The sequence below is a fragment of the Moschus berezovskii genome, chromosome 2 (assembly GCF_049115385.1).
Source record: "Moschus berezovskii isolate FMDL1 chromosome 2, NW_MosBer_1.0, whole genome shotgun sequence".
Taxonomy (NCBI): Eukaryota; Metazoa; Chordata; class Mammalia; order Artiodactyla; family Moschidae; genus Moschus; species Moschus berezovskii.
In genome coordinates, this window is record NC_142461.1 from 38,033,638 (window position 1) to 38,053,000 (window position 19,363).

Sequence of the window (19,363 nt, forward strand, 5' to 3'; positions counted from 1 at the left end):
GCAATAGTACTGGAGTCGCTTGCCATTGCCTTCTCCGACTTCAACCTGAGATAAGCCAATATTACCTGCTGAATCTAGAGTTAGGCTCCAAATAGCTACACTAAGATAAAAATCTCATTAATCAGATGAAATGATAAACATGTCAAGTGTTTAGCACAGTGCCAATTAGGTAATAAGTGCTTCATAAATGCCGAGGCCAGAAGACAAGGGAAAGGGGAAGGAGCAGGCACAAGAGAGGAGAAAGAGGATGAGGAGGTAGAGAAGAAGCAACAGGAGTTTAGCAGAACAAGATTGGCAAGTCCCCTAAACGCGGCCTTAGCACCGTGGATTGTCTAAGTCTCCTTCCACTTTCTGCAGCATTCCTGTATCCAGATCTTGAGGGGGTAAGGTCCACGATACTTCATACCCCCTGCAGAGCATAAATGATCTCCTGGAGATAATGTTCACTCAGGCCTTTACTCCGCTGTCAGAAGTCAAGGCCTCACTCCTCGAGATAGGCATCACCCACTTCAGCTCCCAGCATACTTGAGGTGGTCCTACACCCATTAAGGCACTGCAGGAATGAATGCGGAGAAGGCAATGGCAAGCCACTCCAGTACTCTTGCCTAAAAAATCCCATGGATGGAGGAGCCTGGTGGGCTGCAGTCCGTGGGGTCGCTATGGGTCGGACACGGCTGAGCGACTTCACTTTCACTTTTCACTTTCACACATTGGAGAAGGAAATGGCAACCCACTCCAGTGTTCTTGCCTGGAGAATCCCAGGGACGGGGGAGCCTGGTGGGCTTCCGTCTATGGGGTCACACAGAGTCGGACACGACTGAAGTGACTTAGCAGCAGCAGCCGCAGCAGGAATGAATGAGCAGGTGAAAAATCCTGGGAGCCAGTGAGTGATTATCTAGCATCTGTAATTATTGCTCAAGCAGACTATTTTGACTAAGTTTAATTTCCATTTTATCCTTCAGGAGTTTTAAATTCACACCTTCATTAAAACAGCAGATAAGGCATTTACATTTTATTTAAAGAAAAAATATATGTATTTGTATGTATGTGTGTATACACACACACACACACACAGAGATGTCTGTCTTATAAATACAGCAAAATTTAAAAAGAAAATTCTTATGCTAGCTCTCCATACCCTTGAAAATTCTGTTTACATATTTTAAGGTGACTCACCAAGGCTTTCTCCCTGCCAGGCCCCCATGTTTTCCTCACAAGAGTTCTAGAGAAGGGCACATCTCTTACAAGGCTTCTGCTCTAAGTGAGGTCAACAATTCAGGCAGGAAAACATGCAGCTCTCAACTTGACAGCTAAGGAGGAACTGATCTCCAGCTGTCTGATTTAAAAGTCATATCTCTACAAAGAAGCTTTTGAAAAGGGTTAGTGACTAGAACTGAAGGCAGAAGCCCTGGGCTAGATTTATTGCTTCCCTCTGACTGGTGTGACATAAAGAAGCACACACACCTCGGTGACTCAGTTTCACCATCTACAAAAATAGAATAGTAATTATTTTACAACTGTATCATAACAGAAATGTACTTTGTCACAAAAGAAATATAAATCCCTGTATTATAAATGTTATAGCTATGTACTTTTGCCTTAGTTGTGTTTGCTGGTTAATTAAATCATAGCCTTCACTACCACTCTACATATTCATGAATATTTCTTATAAAGCTTTTCTAAAAATTTGCAATTTTGAAAACTTAGATAATTTTTAAAATCAAAGCTTTCTTAATTGTAGCTTATTCCCAATAGAGTTTATAATGCCCATGTTAAGTATTATAATGCTCCCAGTGTATATAATCTCTATTTGACAATAAAAAATAGATAAATCCCCTTTTATTAGAAAACAGTTTATTCAGAGCCTTCCTAGTAAATACGTGTGTGCATGTGTGTATGCTAAGTCACTTCAGTTGTGTCTGACTCTTTGTGACCCTATGAATTATAAACCACTAGGCTCCTCTGTCAATGGGATTCTTCAGGCATGAATACTGGAGTGGGTTGCCATGACCTCTTCCAGGGGATCTTTCTAACCAAGGATTAAAGGATTAAACCCATGTCTCTTAAAATCTCTTGCATTAGCAAGTGGGTTCTTTACCACTAGCACCACCTGGGAAGACCCTCCTAATAAATATATAGTCACTTAAATAATGAAAACCTGGAGATGCTACTTTCTAGTGTCTTCCAACATAGAGCTTATATTTTGCACTACACATTTGCCAATTAATAATTTTGTGAGTCCCTTGGGCAATCAGTAATTTATAATACATTTTCTTTCACTCCAATTTCCCTTCTGTGGCATGATTGAGAAATTCTGATTTTTACTTTCTGCCAAGAATATATTTTCATTCATTTAATGGGAATATTATCATATAAACATCACTGAGTTTTTACTCTATGCGAGATCAATTCCCAAGAAAATATATAGTAAATAAAGACTTGGAAGCCATTCTTATCTATTCTAGAATTGGCACAATAGAATGGTGAACTCCATTCTTCAATCACACAAATCAGCAAAAGCTCTTAAGAAAAATCTCCTAATATAAGTAAAGTAAGACGTTATGGCCTTTGAAATTTACCATAATGGAATTTACGGTTTAATTGGAGGATGTTAATAGCAGGAAACAGTGGCTGATTTTATTTTGAGGGGACTCCAAAATCACTGCAGATGCTGACTGCAGCCATGAAACTAAAAGATGCTTACTCCTTAGAAAAAAAGTTATGACCAACCTAGATAGCATATTAAAAAGCAGAGACATTACTTTGCCAACAAAGGTCTGTCTAGTCAAGGCTATGGTTTTTCCGGTAGTCATGTATGAATGTGAGAGTTGAACTATAAAGAAAGCTGAGCACCAAAGAAATTATGCTTTTGAACTGTGGTGTTGGAGAAGACTCTTGAGAGTCCCTTGTACTGCAAGGAGATCCAACCAGTCCATCCTAAAGGAGATCAGTCCTGGGTATTCATTGGAAGGACTGATGTTGAAGTTGAAACTCCAATATTTTGGCCACCTCATGCGAAGGCCTGACTCATTTAAAAGACCCTGATGCTGGGAAAGATTGAGGGCAGGAGGAGAAGGGGATGACAGAGGATAAGATGGTTGGATGGCATCACCGACTCAATGGACATGAGTTTGGGTAGACTCCGGGAGTTGGTGATGGACAGGGAGGCATGGCATCCTGTGGTGCATGGGGTCACAAAGAGTTGGACATGACTGAGCAACTGAACTGAACTGAATAGCAGGCAAGTTGTAATTACAGAACAAAGAGTGAAACTGTATGGCTCCGACTATTATATACATTGAGCAAAAAAGTAATCACCTTACTTTCTCTTCACAGACTTAATTTCCTCATAGTAAGATTATCATTTTTACAAAATACAACAGAAATATAACAAAATAAGAGCAAAAACAATTTGTCACTTCCTATGCTGAAACTCCAATACTTTGGCCACCTCACGCAAAGAGTTGACTCTCTGGAAAAGACTCTGATGCTGGGAGGGATTGGAGGTGGGAGGAGACGGGGACGACAGAGAATGAGATGGCTGGATGGCATCACCGACTCAATGGACATGAGTTTGAGTGAACTCCAGGAGTTGGTGATGGACAGGGAGGCCTGGCGTGCTGTGATTCATGGGGTCGCAAAGAGTCGGGCATGACTGAGCGACTGAACTGACTGAAGTAGAATTTATCCATTTAACTGCTCCCTCTTTCTCACTGCACATCTGGCTCTTATAATCCAGCTCCTACTCCTACCTCCCCATCATCAATTCTCTCCCTTTCTGCTCTCCATAAACCATGCCATTCTGTTGAAAGTGTCTTTTCCTATACTACTTACATAGGTAAATATTGAAGAAAAGATACTGTCCTTGGATTCCAAAAGTCCTGAACTGAAATCCTGGATTCAATATGTACTTCCCCTTAAATCTTGAAAAATTTACTTAAATAGTCTGAGTCATAATTTTGTTTATAAATTATGGGGTAGGGATGTGTACATATGAACTCTGAAACTATGACTTGGATAACATACACAGAGGTCTTAGAGCTTTGGTTTTTAACCTGCATTCTACTTCCCTATGGAGAAGGGCATGGCAACCCACTCTAATATTCTTGCCTGGAGAATCCCATGGACAGAGGATCCTGGTGGGCTACAGTCCATGGGGTCACAAAGAATTGAACATGACTGAAGTGACTTAGCACACATGCACGTACTTTCCTGGCTTTGCATTTCTGCCTCTTGTTGGTCCACTAAAAGCATCCTGCCTTACATATACCTGCTGCTGCTGCTGCTAAGTCGTGTCAGTCATGTCCGACTCTGTGCAACCCCATAGATGGCAGCCCACCAGGCTCCTCTGTTCCTGGGATACTCCAGGCAAGAACACTGGAGTGGGTTGTCATTTCCTTCTCCAATGCATGAAAAGTGAAAGTGAAGTCGCTCAGTCATGTCCAACTCTTAGCGACCCCATGGACTGTAGCCTACCAGGCTCCTCTGTCAATGGGATTTCCCAGGCAAGAGTACTGGAGTGGGGTGCCATTGCCTTCTCCTACGTATACCTAAAAAGTGTGTACAAATCTTCAAATCCAAATTTGAAGATTACATAAATTTTCAAAAATAGGTTACAAACCCACTGAAGGGAACTAACAATACCATTTGGTCTAATAACATCTCCTAATAAGGAGAAATGTCATCAAGCAAATATACATCTTATCATGCTGAGATCACTGATATTGACATAGGGAAAATCTGTTAAGTCCTGACTATTAATGATACATAAATATATACATACAAAGTATGAGTATATGTTATTTTAAATTAATTTAAGGGTTTTAGAACTATCAAATATGCAGAAAATAAATAATATTTATTTTATGAGTGAGGTGGCCGTCACTCTGAAAATATTTTAAATGAAACATGAATCTTGCCCACGTAAGATTCAAGTTCTCTTACATGCTTTCAAAATGCATAATTATTTGTCAAAACAATGAAAACATTGTTTAATAAATTCAATGAGATATCTCAGGACATTAAATGTTTGATGTGAAATTTTATTCAAGGTATAACTGATACAATACATTATTAGTTGAAATTAATAGAGACCTGTCAAATCTGTAACATTATATAAAATATCGTGTCTTAACACATGGCCAATACTTTGGCCACCTGATGCGAACAACTGACTCATTTGAAAAGACCCTGATGGTGGGAAAGATTGAAGGCGGGAGAAGGGGACAACAGGGAATGAGATAGTTGGATGGCATCACTGACTCAATGGACATGAGTTTGGGTAAACTCTGGGAGTTGGTGATGGACAGGGAGGCCTGGCGTGCTGCAGTCCATGGGGTTACAAAGAGTCAGACACGACTGAGCAACTGAACTGAACTGAACTGAACACATGGAACATAAAAACAGATTTAAAAGGAAAAGTATTTTTTTGCATTAGTTCACAGGCATCGAAATTCCCATAGTAATGTTCCTATTTTACAGAGAAAAAGTAACCTTTTTATATAAGGTCCAATATTTAGTATTCTTTGTTAGATAAATGGTTTAGGGTATTGAAGATTAAAATCACTGGCTAGTAATATATAGTAACTAATAAAATTATTTTGCTTTAGAGTCAATCAGTTTATACATAATTATATATTCATCTTAGCAGCATGGTTAATAGTGAAATAAAACAATATATATTTTTAAAACTAGAGTGAAACTGAGACTTAGGTATGTTGTATAAGTTGATAATGAAGTCAGAGGACACAAACTATTTTCTGCAAATCAGATCAAAGGGTTCCACTAAAGTGAGCAACCATTTCTATTCTCATTCTACATTCAAAATAATACAGAGCCACATACCTAGTGTGTATATACATATATATATGTATATATTATGCACATATATATATATGCATATATGAATTTCCACAGACTGTAGTGGAGAAAACAATAAATGATATCACAAGCAAAAATAATAGTGCATGCGTGCAAAGTTATGTGTGATTCTTTGTGGCCCCATGGACTGTAGCCTGCCAGGTCCCTGTGTCCATGGGATTTCTCAGACAAGACTACTGGAGTGGATTGCCACTTCCTTCTCCAGGGGATCCTCCCAACCCAGAGATCCATTGACAGGTGGATTCTTTATCACTGAGCCACCAGGGAAGCCCCATAAATCATAATAGAGGATCATAAAAATATAACATGTGTTATATGTTATACATAATTAAATATATATTTCCTTCTCTAAATCACTTCTATACTTAATACACTTTAAAGATATTTGCTTATTGCTATTTTTTCTACTGGAAAGTAAAAATTATCTTTAGAAAGTACTGACCCTTCTCTGTCTTATGCTTAAGTTTTTTTAAAAATTTTTATTAGAGTATAGTTGCTTTGCAATGTTCTTTTAGTTTCTTGCTGCATAGCAAAGTGATTCAGTTATACATAGACATATGTCCACTCATTTTTAGATTTCCTCCCTATTTAGGTCACCACAGATCACTGAGTAGAGTTCCCTGAGCTAAACAATAGGTCCTCATTAGTTACCTATTTTGTACATAGCAGTTGTGCCTAAGTTTTAATAACTTTTAGGTAACACTTCTCCCTTGAAAACTTCAATTAAATACAAGCACAAAACGTTCTTGTCTGGTTTTGCCATGCCTCCTGAGCAAGTTACATAAAAAGTCAATAGAAACTAACACATGTAGAAGAGGACATTCAAAGGGAGTGTTCCAGCTAAGGTGATACTTGAATTATTACATCTGCCAGAAGTTTGTGGCTTCAGGGAAATGGCCAACTTTACTGAGCTCAATTTAGCACTTGAATGCCCAAGTGGAACTCACCAGGCTTGCCCTAGATTGTTTTCCTAAGCAATAGGCACACCTATGACTTTTCAGCACCCGTCAATGGATGTAGTTTATCACATTGAACACTGAGATGCTCAGATGAAAATTAGTGTCCTTCAAAAGCACATTTTCCTCTTTTTCACTACATTGAGTACAGCAATAAGTGGGCAGTAAAGAGGGAAAAGATATTAATATTATTAGAATTAATAATTAACACATGAATAGTGGACAAAATCTAAACAATTTGCATATTCATTCACAGTAAATTAAGCTTATATCAATAATTAATAAAGTAAATCAACTATACTCCAATAAACATTAAAAATAATTATTTTAGAAATTAATCCAAATCTTAGACTCATATATGGTACAAACTGTATCATAATGATCATGCCCTCTACTTTTAAACATCTGAAATGGACGAAAACAGAGTCCTTTTAAACAGTCAAGCATTATGTTACTAACATAAATAGCAGCATTGTGAGGAAAAAAAAAAAAAAAGCAAAATGGACCATACTGGGAAAACTGCCCAATTTGAATGAAATGCAAAAGAACAGTCATCAAAAATGGTGGAAAATTTCCATTTGGCGACTTAACAAGGTACAGCACAAGCAGTGGCTAGCTGCCTTCTTTAGGCTAATAACAGAAAGAAGGACTCAAAACTTAATTCAATCTAGTTTCAGCCAGTAAAAAAGCAAAAGTTATACAATGTAGAAGGGTATAATAAAATTCTTGAGCTAGACTTGTCAATCAGAAATACCAAAAGAACCTAAAAATTAAAATAAGGAAATAAAAAAATTAAAAAGAATTAAAGTAGATGTTCAAAGCTGGTAATTAGCACATTCACATTTTTTTCTTGCCTGTTCAGATTGGGATTTTAATCACGAGAAACAACCATGATTATCTTTCAATCTAAAATTGTTAATTCAACCCAGAATTATAAATAAAAAGGTTTGGAATGTAGTGTCTTGAAATAGTTCTTGCTCACAAAGAAGCTTTGCTACAGTTAACTTTCTTCCTTATTTATAGTGAAAGTGATATTTTGTACCTGTGCTTATCTATAAATTATTAATATTGTTGAAACCTTTATCAAATGTATTAGTTCTATGATGATGCTAGATTTGTGATATGGGATTATCATCCCTTTATCAAATACTGTTACTGAATTGGAAGTATCTACTACATGTAGTCTGGTTTCCTCCAGATGTTATATAATCTACCTTTCTACATTTTCACAAACCTAAATATATATATATGTGTACATGCGTATGTGTGTGTGTGTTCCCAACCTAATATTAATCACTGACTTCATTGACTATATATCAGGCACTGTTCTAATTACATTTAATCTTTACCACAACCTAAGAAGGTGAGTAATCATCCCAATTTCATAAATTTTAAACTGAGGCTCTTGATATTCCATGCTAATAAATGATATAATTGAACTCCAGAACCTAGAATACTTGATATTAAACCCCTAATGTATACATAAATGTGTATATGTATACATACAAACTTACACACATACTATTGGGGTGTCCAAAGTTTGTTTGTTAAGTGAATACGTTGTTCAATAAGGTTCTTGGTGAAAATGAAAACAGTCTTTAATTTTTATTTAAAACCATAGGAACTTTTTGGCCAACCCAATATCTTACACTTGGAATGTGTATGAATCAAAATTCAAGTTTCTATATTCATAGAGTTCTAAATCCATTCTTTTGTTACTTTAGAGAACCAGCTATAACAAGAGAATCTCATGATAAAGACATTTGACATATTTATCTGTTTGACTTACAGTATCGGTACTTCTGTCCTCCAATCCAGTTTTATTTGCACAACTAAAATTGAATCTGCCTATGAACCAATGGAGGAGAGAATTTCAGGTGAGATTTCTGTAATCTTTAATAGATCAAAATAAACATATTTTTCTTCAAGTGAAAATGCTATAAGCGGGGAGCAATATATATTCTTGGGCTTCCTTTGTGGCTCAGCTGGTAAAGAATCTGCCTGCAATGCAGGAGACCTGGGTTTGATCCCTGGGTTGGTAAGATCCCCTGTAGACGGGAACGGCTGCCCACTCCAATATTCTGGCCTGGAAAATGCCATCAACTGTATAGTCCGTGTGGTTGCAAAGAGTTGGACACAACTGAGCGACATTCAATTTCACATTATATGTGAAAGAGTCAGTGTTGGTTAGATGAGTGAGTATGAGAAAAACAGATGTACTAAAGTCTGTATAGCTTGGTAGTGAAGGCCATTGAAGAAAGTTTTTGTAAATGTAGCAGTTACACAGAAAATTCTGACGGGCTTAGTTTTTCTTAAACTTCTTGCTAAGTGATCCGGTAATGTGAAGTTAATAGATCATACATGTAAATCCCAGTACATAAGCATAATATGCATTAGAATCCTTCATGACACAACTCATCACATTAAGAGAAACTCTTCAAAACCTAAAGAAATTCACTGTGAAATACGTTATCATTCTAGGTCGATTCATGCCACTACACCGGCTTATAAATTTGGGGAATGCCTAAGACAGTCAACTTTCCTAGCACACCCCTGGGCAGTAATAAACAATTTCAAAAGAAAAAGAGAAAGTCAGTGAACTGAAGTGTAGGAGAGAATTTTTTTCTTCTGTTTTTTTTTTTGCTGAAGCTGTCTGAATAATGATTAACACCAAAGTTGGGAAGAATGGATATTTGCTCTGGAAGTTTCCAGAGGGTTGCCATTGCTATGCTCATACACTGAAGAGAGCAAACAGTTCTGATGAAAGCAAGCACTCAGACCTGGGATATTGAGTTCATTATTCTAATACCTAACTTGGCTCATCACCTTGAATAAGACTAGGATTTCATACTTCATCCTCAGCATAATCCATGTTAATCTCCACCCTTTAAGAAAATAAGAAAACTGTAATTCCTACTTTGTCATAGACACATAAAACATATCAGTTATTTCCCAAGTGCTAACCTTGTTACAATCACTGTTGTTGTTTTTTTCTCTAATCTGTGGACATCCATGTATATACCTAATACACCGGTATATTCCGTTTGGAATTAAAATTCTGAGCTTCATTTCAGGTGACTATATGTAAATACAAGTAATAGACTGCCATCAGTCTAAGTGCTAGTCTCATCTTCTGCTAGTGAATGTGTTTACTACATTGAGAAAAATTTTAGCATGATTGGGAATATTTGCTCATTAGTATAGTATTATTGATCTTTTTATAAGAATAGCATTTGTATCACTAGCTATCATTACTTCCTTATAAAAATACATCTGGTATTAAAATAAGTGACAATGCATCATAAAGAAAATTAATAAATGATACATTATAAAATACATACACAAATGCAAATTATGACTCTGAAAATGAGCCTATATCTAAAATCACAAAATACTCTTCAGTATAACAAGTAACATTTTCATTTTCAGGGGACATAGAGAAAACTTTCCTGGACACTCAAGGGATCCTTTGTGTTAACATTATTTAAGCTCCAAAACAAAACTATAAAAACAGACATTAGCAGGAAGAGGTTGGAAAATTGAGGGAAGTGACGTGCCTGTGATTCCACAGTGGGTAAGACTGCACCCATCTGACTGGTTCTATAGAATATACTCTTTCCAATGCACAAGGCAGGAACCAGCTGAAATTTAACAAATACCTATAATTCTATAATTTATCCTCTATTTAAGCTTCTCCTTTTCTCCTAATTAAGATTCCCATTACCTACTTTCCCAGGAACTTAGAAGAAAGTGGCTGAGAGACCTGGGCACACAGGTACCAGGGATATGATCAGATAAGAGAATATGGGAGTTGGCCCAAATGAGACCAAATAAATAGCTACTTCCTGGGCCTACATCTAACATCAGCCTTTCCAACATGGAAGCAGTTGAGATTTTGAAACAAAGTGAACCACATGTAAAAATGAACCAGCTGACCTTGACTTTCCTCCAAACTGGCAATAATACCAAACGTTATTAAAGAACTATCACTATGGGAGTAGTATCTGCCTCGATGACCAAGCTTCCTTGGATATTTAGAGGCTAAAAAAAAAAAAAAAATACTGGAAGATGTCACAGTCCAGGGTAATCATGAAGATAATCAAAATAGGGAGAAAAAATAAAAAACTCCATGTCCTACACTCACCCTCTATCAGCTACAATATCCTTCCAACTTCAGATCTCAATGTACCACAGAATGATTGAAACGGGTAGTTTCAGTAGCCATCTATTCTTGTTTTATTTATCCAACTTCTCTAAATAACAGTCATTATTGAACTGCTATTGTGCATCTAAGATACTTTAAAAAAATAAACAATGAAGTGTCCATCACATAATAATAAGTTCAGGTTTTAAGTTTACCAACACTATGGATCTTCTGTTGAGGTCTTGAAACAAGAAATAATTGCTAAGTACTATGTTTTAGATTCTTTTAAATTATTAAGTTTTACATAAAAAAATTTTATTGTAGGTCATTATGAACAATAGAAAAATCTCTATTTACATTTATATTTATACCAGAAAATGGAGACTTTATTTTAAACTGTCAAATTAACAGCAAAAAATACAACAGAATGTCAAAATCAGAACAATGTTGTATGGGATCTACAAAGGTAAGTGGTTCTAATAAGCCTCCAAGCAGATTTTTACTATCAATATACACTTATTTCTGTTTAGTTAGAATTTCAACCTGCCTTCTGGCTGTAACAAAAACTATTCAATTAAAACACTGAATTTGTCCAAAAATCAGAATGTGTATCAAGTGGAAATTTAAATCACAATAACATCTGCTGTTTTTCACCTCAGGTCTCTTCCACTGCTGCAATTGGCATACTGTAAGTTTCTAGCACCCTCATGTGGTTTAATTGGAATGGTTTCATAGGCATTTGAAATCAGTTGTCTGAAACTGAAAACAGTGGAAGAGACTATAATTCAACACCGAAGTTCTGCTGGCATCATAAACCAAGAAAGCAAACCTCAAGTCAGCAAAATTCTAAGACGAATGTACAGGTTCAATTCTTAACTTCAATCTACTGTTCATTTTATGTGATCACTACAAAGGATGACTTACAAGCAACTATCGCTAGTTTCATTTTTGACAGATTGGAATCCCCCATTTTCAAAACTAAGCATTTGTTGTGGGTGATTGTTGAATAGATGAAAAAGAACCTCATTTTGCTCAAAAAAAAAAAAAAGACAAAGTGTTTTATTGCCCAGTTTGTGTATTTTGATTAGGTAAACCCAGTAACCCAATTATATGTTGCAGTTTCTAAATAGCTGAGAAAACCAAGCTTTGAGAGCTTCCTCTGTCTTCAACATTTTAAGCGATTAATTCTTTTACATTTCCTAAAATCATTTGAGAATAATTTCTGCAAACAAAAATTTTCCCTCTCTAAACATACACCTAGGCTTGTAGGTGAGATTTTTTTTTTTTCCAATAGTAGTGTATTTCAAAGCCTTCTTAAAGGAGACAAGCTAAAGAGAATTACACTGTCTTTCTTAAATTGGTAATACATGCTCCTATTATCACAGATCCAAGTTTAAAATCTACTGTGACTCATATGCCTGGGTAACCTCAACAAACATTTTCAGGAAATAGAAAAATGTAGATTTTAAAGCACTGACATTATCAGAATATTCTGGACATGAAATAAAAATTTTCAAATAATTGATCATAAAGGATATAAAAATGCAAATTACTGAGAGGTAAAAGTCTATTAACAAAAATTTGAGTGTGGTTTATTTGTATGATTAACTGGATGTCCTAAGATTAAAAATATCAGTAGAATACAAGAAGAATATGCTTGCTCACTCAAGACACAGAAATGAGTAGGTTCATATTAAAAGAGAAAAATAGATTTCAGCATTTGGAAAATGTATAGAAAGCAGAAATAGTTTTATTATTGGTTAATAAAATTTAAATCTAAGTCATGTTTGAAGGGCTTTCCAGGCACCGTTAGTGGTAAAAGAACCCACCTGCCAATGCAGGAGACTTAAGAGATGCAGGTTTGATTCCTGGATCTGGAAGATCCCCTGGAGGAGGGCATGGCAACCCACTCCAGTATTCTTGCCTGGAGAATCCCATGGACAGAGGAGCCTGGCAGGCTATTCCATAGGGTGGCAAAGAATCAGACACGACTGAAGCAACTTAGGACACACAAAGGTCATATTTGGTAATTATATAGCACAACAATTCATAAATGTACATAGACTTTCATAAATTCAAAAGACCTAATAAAAACATCACTATGTTTCATGGCAAGAGAAAGGGTAGAAGAGAAATAAAATTATTAATAGATGCCTTTCAAAAGGTAAACATCTAAAAGCTGCCATTTCTTCTGACTATGGCTGTGTCTTTCCAACATTGGCACTATTTATTTCATTGAAGCAGAATTTTGGCCAAACATGTAAGGGGAAAAGGAAGACAAAATTGCACAGACAAAATTGCACCAGAGCACTAGGGCCTTACCTGTTGAGCCCTTTCAGTGTCTTTTCCATGTTTAAAATGTCACGCATCTTATACAGAAACCACTTGTCAATGGATGTAAGCTTCATAATCTCATCAAGTGACATGTTGTCTTCCAAGGCCTGCCAAAAGGAGAAGAGATGCTTTCTTTGGCAAACATCTCATAAATGTCTTATTTGGTTGAAAACATGGCAGGCATTCCTCTCCATATTACTCAGAGAGCCTGAGGCTACAGGCTGAGAATGAAACTGATATCATATCACTGATATTTCTCCCAATAAACTTACAGACCCTGCCAACTATACCTACAAATGGGATACAAAGCAGGTGCCCTGAGTTTATCAGAGCAGTGTGTGCTCAGAAAAATTCCCCTAACAGGCTCCACATCCTTGCTTTTTACATGACTGTGTTACCAATTATGTTCTAAATCTGCTACATCTTTTTTGGCATTAAGGAGAATCTCTTGAAACTACAGTTGTGCCAAACTGGTAACATTTCCTCACAGAGACACTTCAAACAAACAAAAACAATTATTTTGAATCAGTTACTGTGACTTTTGTCCTAAGATGGGCATTTTACAATATCCTAATATATTCTAAAACAATGTAGTAATAACTTCTGATAGGCAGCTCAACTTTTTACTCAAGCTTACTTTAGCAATTTCTCAAAAGTAAAATTACAACTATGGGTCATTAAGCTGAGTACAAAAGATAGCTGAAAGAAGAGATAAATTCTCAAAGCCAAAACCTTCACTTTCAAAAGATGTCTACTCTAATTCTTTACAATGTTTAGCTACACATTCATACTCAATGAAAAACGATAATCACATAATACTTCAAAACACATATTTTAGAATGGCACACTATATTTTTGAATCCCATTAAGAAATATATGTAAATAATAACTGCTGTTATATCTCAACTCAGAGAGCTTAATATCTTAAAAAATTTTACTCATTTCTAGAATGAGATAAACCATTATCATGCATGTTGAGAGACAATATAACTCATAATTCTATAGACTAAAATAAAATGACCTCTAATAGGAATACTCAAAGACATGTTTGTTCCATAAACCTATTTCTGTTTTTTGTTTGTTTGTTTAATTCTCCCTCTAACTACAGCCAGCTTCCCAAAGACTTAATTCTGCCTTATTTGCCAAGTGATTAAACGGACAATTAGCTATTTGGCCATCAACACTGTGAGGGGGTAGAACCTTAAGGTAGTGACACTTTTGACAGACCAAAGGATATTTTCATACAGTTGCACACAGTAATTATCCCGCAACTGATGGAGGACCCAGAATCTGTAGTCATTTTACTGTGAGAAAGGACAACTAGAATCACATCCGCAGTTTTGAACAGATCCTGCCTGTCTTTCAAGCGCTGCAACTTTGCCATGTCACAAAGCTGTAATGAAGTTCATAATGACCCCAAGCACACTTGAGGTTACTCTAATGTTCACCAAATCTAAAATAATGCCCTGTATGCTCCGCAAATCAAAAGAGGTGATGATCCAGTCATCCTGAAATAAGACTGCTGCAAAAATCAGACCTCAGAGGAAGTTGCCCTTTCTAAGAATCATGAAAGCGAGTGAAGATTTACTCACTCCCTTCATTCTGTTTCCCCTTCAGCCCTCCACACTCCTTACACTCTTTGTCAAAATCACCAAGTTCCTGGTTGCTGTGGAAATGAACAGTAATGATGACCTCTAACAAACAGAAATCAGTTCCTTCTCCCGGCACGCTGGCAGGCAGTAATTTATACCTCCAACTCTGCACTTCATGCTCATACTCTGTACAAGAAAGAATCTCTACGCATTTTCCCTGAATTCTCATCCTTTATAAGTCTGTTGGAAAAGAATGAGAGATTTTCTTGAGTTTTACAGCCTCACTAGGAACTTGGAAATACTCCCCTTTTTCATTCACCTCAAAATGGCAGAAGGATGATGACTAGACTCAAGGGGGGATCTATTTACTGCTCTTTGTCTGGAAAAAAATTATATGTACACATACATACACATGCACATATGCTTACATGTATAAATGTGACAAGTTGCTTTTAAACAGAAGTCTGAAATAAGAACAACAAAGTGAAATGGCTTTCTAAAGCAACTTCTCATCACTAGTATCATTCCTACCATCATGGAAAAACGTGAACTCTCTATTACTTTGAGATTCAACACTGAGAAATGTCAATCAAAAAATACTAGTATCTCTCAGACTACTTCAGAATTTCAATGGAAATGAAATATTCTGCATTTAGAAACCACAAAGATGAGGCAGGTATACATTAAATGTAATGAAGGAAACATTCCCTCCCCTCCTTCTATTTGTGAGCATAAAAGTTGCAGAGTTTGAAATCACTAACAGCATTTTTCTGTCACCACAAAGGCAAGTTGGGGCTTCCCAGGTGGAACCAGTGGTAAAGAACCCACCTGTCAATGCAGGAGAAACAAGAGACATGGGTTTGAAGATTTCCACGACCCAGGGAAGATTCCCTGGAGGAGGACATGGCAACCTATTCCAATATTCTTGCCTGGAGAATCCCATGGACAGAGGAGCCTGGTTGGCTAGAGCCCATTGGGTCACAAAGAGTCAGACCTGACTGAAGAGACTCACTACACACACATTCACAAAGACAAGTTACAGAGACAGATCCCCATGACACATTTCATCTTCTCATCAACTCATTCCGCAGGTACATATACACACATAAAATGGTCAGTGGGGCTTTGCAGCTTCAGTGTGGTTTGATACTGTTGGAGGATTAATACCTAAGCTTCCTTAAATGTCAAAAAGCAATTCAGGGATTTCTGACCAGACGGATCTCAGCTGCCAAAATCACCTTTTATAAAATCAAATGAACTGAAACCTCAACTCTTTAAGCATAGTAAACATGAAAGGAGATTAAGATGGTATTTCATTTACATTAAAGGGAACTAGTGAGCGGAAGTGAGAAATGTGGGGCTTTTTTGTTCTCTAAGAACAATAAAATAATTACATAGAAAAGCCTATACTCATGGTAGTTCTTTAGAGTTTGTTGTTTAAACACAGAAGAACCACCAGATAAATAAAGTTTATTCTGGAGTCTTAGGTAGCACATACTAAATGGTACCATTTTATGCATCTTTCTTTTTAAAATGTAATTTTACCCATTTTTCAATAAGCAAGTAATGAGAGTGATGGGAAATCAAAAGTCAATCTTATCAAATATTTAAGAGTATTGATAACATTTGTACTAAAAGGGAAGAATATTTAATCTATGTGATCATCTTTAAAACTGAAATGTTGGAACTTCCCTGGTGGCCCAGTGGTTAACAGTTCACTTTCCAGTGCAGGGGGTACAGGTTAGATCCCTGATCAGGGAACTAGGATCCCACATTTCTCATGGCCAAAGAAAAAAAAAAAACCCAAAACATGAAACAGAAGCAATATTGTAACACATTCATAAAGACTTAGAAATAATCCACATTAAAAAAATCTTTAAAAAATAATTCTATGTTCTCCTTAAGTCCAGGCTTAAAGGGAAATAATTTTTTTCATTAATTATGGAATGATCTGATGAAGTCCATAGAAATAAATCTCCAGTTTAATACTATTAAAAAGAATTTAAAACTTTCCAAAAGTCCCTGAATTCAAGACCACTTTGTGATTCAGTTTTACATTGAAGTCCAGACTGACTATATTATGAAAAGAAAATAAAAGGTAGCTCAGGGCCCATTGTCACACACTACCTTGGCAATGGCATAGATGCGGATACTGGATGGGTCAGCCAGCTCTCTCCTGAGATCGATGTCGGATGGCCACTCTTTGTTCATTGGGAGACGGGAAGTGAAACCATCTATAGAAGGATGGCACATCCGTAATGCCTTCTGAAAACTCTCCTCAAAGGTGCGACCAATAGCCATGACCTGTAACACAGGTTTAAGACTCATATTTTTAAAAATAGCTTGAATATTTTTAATTTGTAGCAAAGCTAGAAACTGAATATTTTTCAGAAAAGACTTAGGAACAAGATATATAAAGGAAGGATGGTACTAAAATTTAAGTTATTTTTCTTCGTTGCCTTTTTAAAAATTATTTATTTTTAATTAGAGGATAATTGCTTTACAGTGTTGTGTTGGTTTCTGCCATACATCAACAAGAATCAGCCATAGGTCATCCTTGCCTTTTTACCATGGTTTTGATACAATGAGTCTTTAACATTATTAGGTCACTCTTTTACCATTTAGGGAATTTATCTTGATTTGATGAGATTGTTGAAGAAATCATATGTACTTGCTCTGAACCATAGTATCAAAAAAAAAGAGTCTATGGCCAGAACATTAAGACCCTTCCTTAAAAAGGTCTTGCTTTCATGCAGATGTTCTTTAGAATAAAAAGTAAATGAAAAGAAAAGACATATATTAACACAAAAACAGAACTATTTCTAAATGGGAATCAGTCAGGATCCAAGACAGGTTGGCTTTCTTTACAGCTAAGCATTAATATTAATACAACTTTGAGAATCATAACAAATACTGACCAATTCAGATTCTGAATGTAGTTGGAGACTAAATTCCCCATGACAAATTCAACATGTCTTCCTACAATCTTTGTAGCTGATTGTACACTAATCAATTAGGAAAACCACATGCTGACTTAGTTTGGACACAGGCATAACGCTGCCTTCAGTAAACTTCCACGAGGCCTCAAATAGATCAGAATTCTCATTAATGTCAATTTAGTAAATATTCGTGTCAGTTGTGTGACAAGCTACATATTTAAAGATCACTAAAATCAAACAGATAACCTTTTCACACTGCTTCAAACCTAATTAGAAATAAGGGAAGAGTCTCAAGAAAAGGATAAAGAAAATGTTAGTCCAATTCAGATATGCAATTTGGGAAGCACAGTGGTATATGAAGAGTTAGACAGTGTATTCATAGATTTGCTAGCCTAAGCATAGGAGAGAGTAGCAGAAATAAGGTATTTTATAGTATTACCAAATTAAGAAAATATTTTCAGAGTACTTTATAAAATTTTTAATATCAGTAACTAGTTCTATAAGTAACTCATCATGAATTTTTATTATTTTTGAGTGCATGACAGTATACGGAGAACATTCAATAAAAGAGAAACAAATGTAATAAAAGAATATATAACAGTTTGCTCACAATTTGTGCTTTTCAATACTTTACACTATTAAAATTCATATCCATTAAGTGAAGATTGCACTATTTTTCAATGGAATAACTATTGAGGCTTTCCCTGACCCTATCCAACTGCATTAACATAACACCTGCCTATCACAGTTTAATTCATATTATACTTATGTCTGTTAATATATTCTGAATTTACAAGCTGGAGATAATGTGTCACCATTATCTACATCTCATTCACTATTTCTACCATTCCAGTTTCTGCATATAGTAGTTCAGTTCAGTTCAGTAGCTCAGTTGTGTTCAACTGTTTGCGACCCCATAAACTGAAACACACCAGGCTTCCCTGTCCATCACCAAATCCCAGAGCTTGCTCAAACTCATGTCCCTCGAGTCAGTGATGCCATCCAACCATCTCATCCTTTGTCGTCCCCTTCTCCTCCCGCCTGCAATCTTTCCCAGCATCAAGGTCTTTTCCAATGAGTCAGTTCCTCACATAGGTGTCCAAAGTATTGGAGCTTCAGCTTCATCATCTGTCCTTCCAATGAATATGATTTCCTTTACAAATGACTTGTGTGATCTCCTTGCAGCCCAAGAGACAAACTCAGGAAATGTTTACTAATTTGAGTTGAACTGATCATGGCATCCAATCCCATCACTTCATGGCAAATAGAGAAACAATGGAAACAGTGAAAGACTTTCTTTTCTTGGGCTCCAAAATCACTGCAGATGGTGACTGCAGACAGGAAATTAAAAGACACTTGATTCTTGAAAGAAAAGCTATGACCAATATAGACAGTATATTAAAAAGCAAAGACATTACTTTGCCAACAAAGGTCCTCATAGTCGCAGCTATGGGTTTCCAGTAGTCATGTATGGATGTGAGAGTTGGACCATAAAGAAAGTTGAATGCCAAAAAATTG

The 19,363-nt window shown here is 36.2% G+C and overlaps 1 protein-coding gene across 1 annotated transcript in view; it reads right to left on the bottom strand.

The window, feature by feature from the left end:
* CPS1 (carbamoyl-phosphate synthase 1) overlaps nt 1-19,363 on the bottom strand; it is a 145,976-nt gene that overhangs the window by 60,637 nt on the left and 65,976 nt on the right. The window contains exons 20-21 of the mRNA XM_088842007.1: nt 17,034-17,210; nt 13,303-13,421 (exon numbers count right to left, since the gene is read on the bottom strand). Of these exons, the coding sequence (XP_088698133.1) occupies nt 13,303-13,421; nt 17,034-17,210 (296 nt within the window). The remainder of the gene's footprint in view (nt 1-13,302; nt 13,422-17,033; nt 17,211-19,363) is intronic.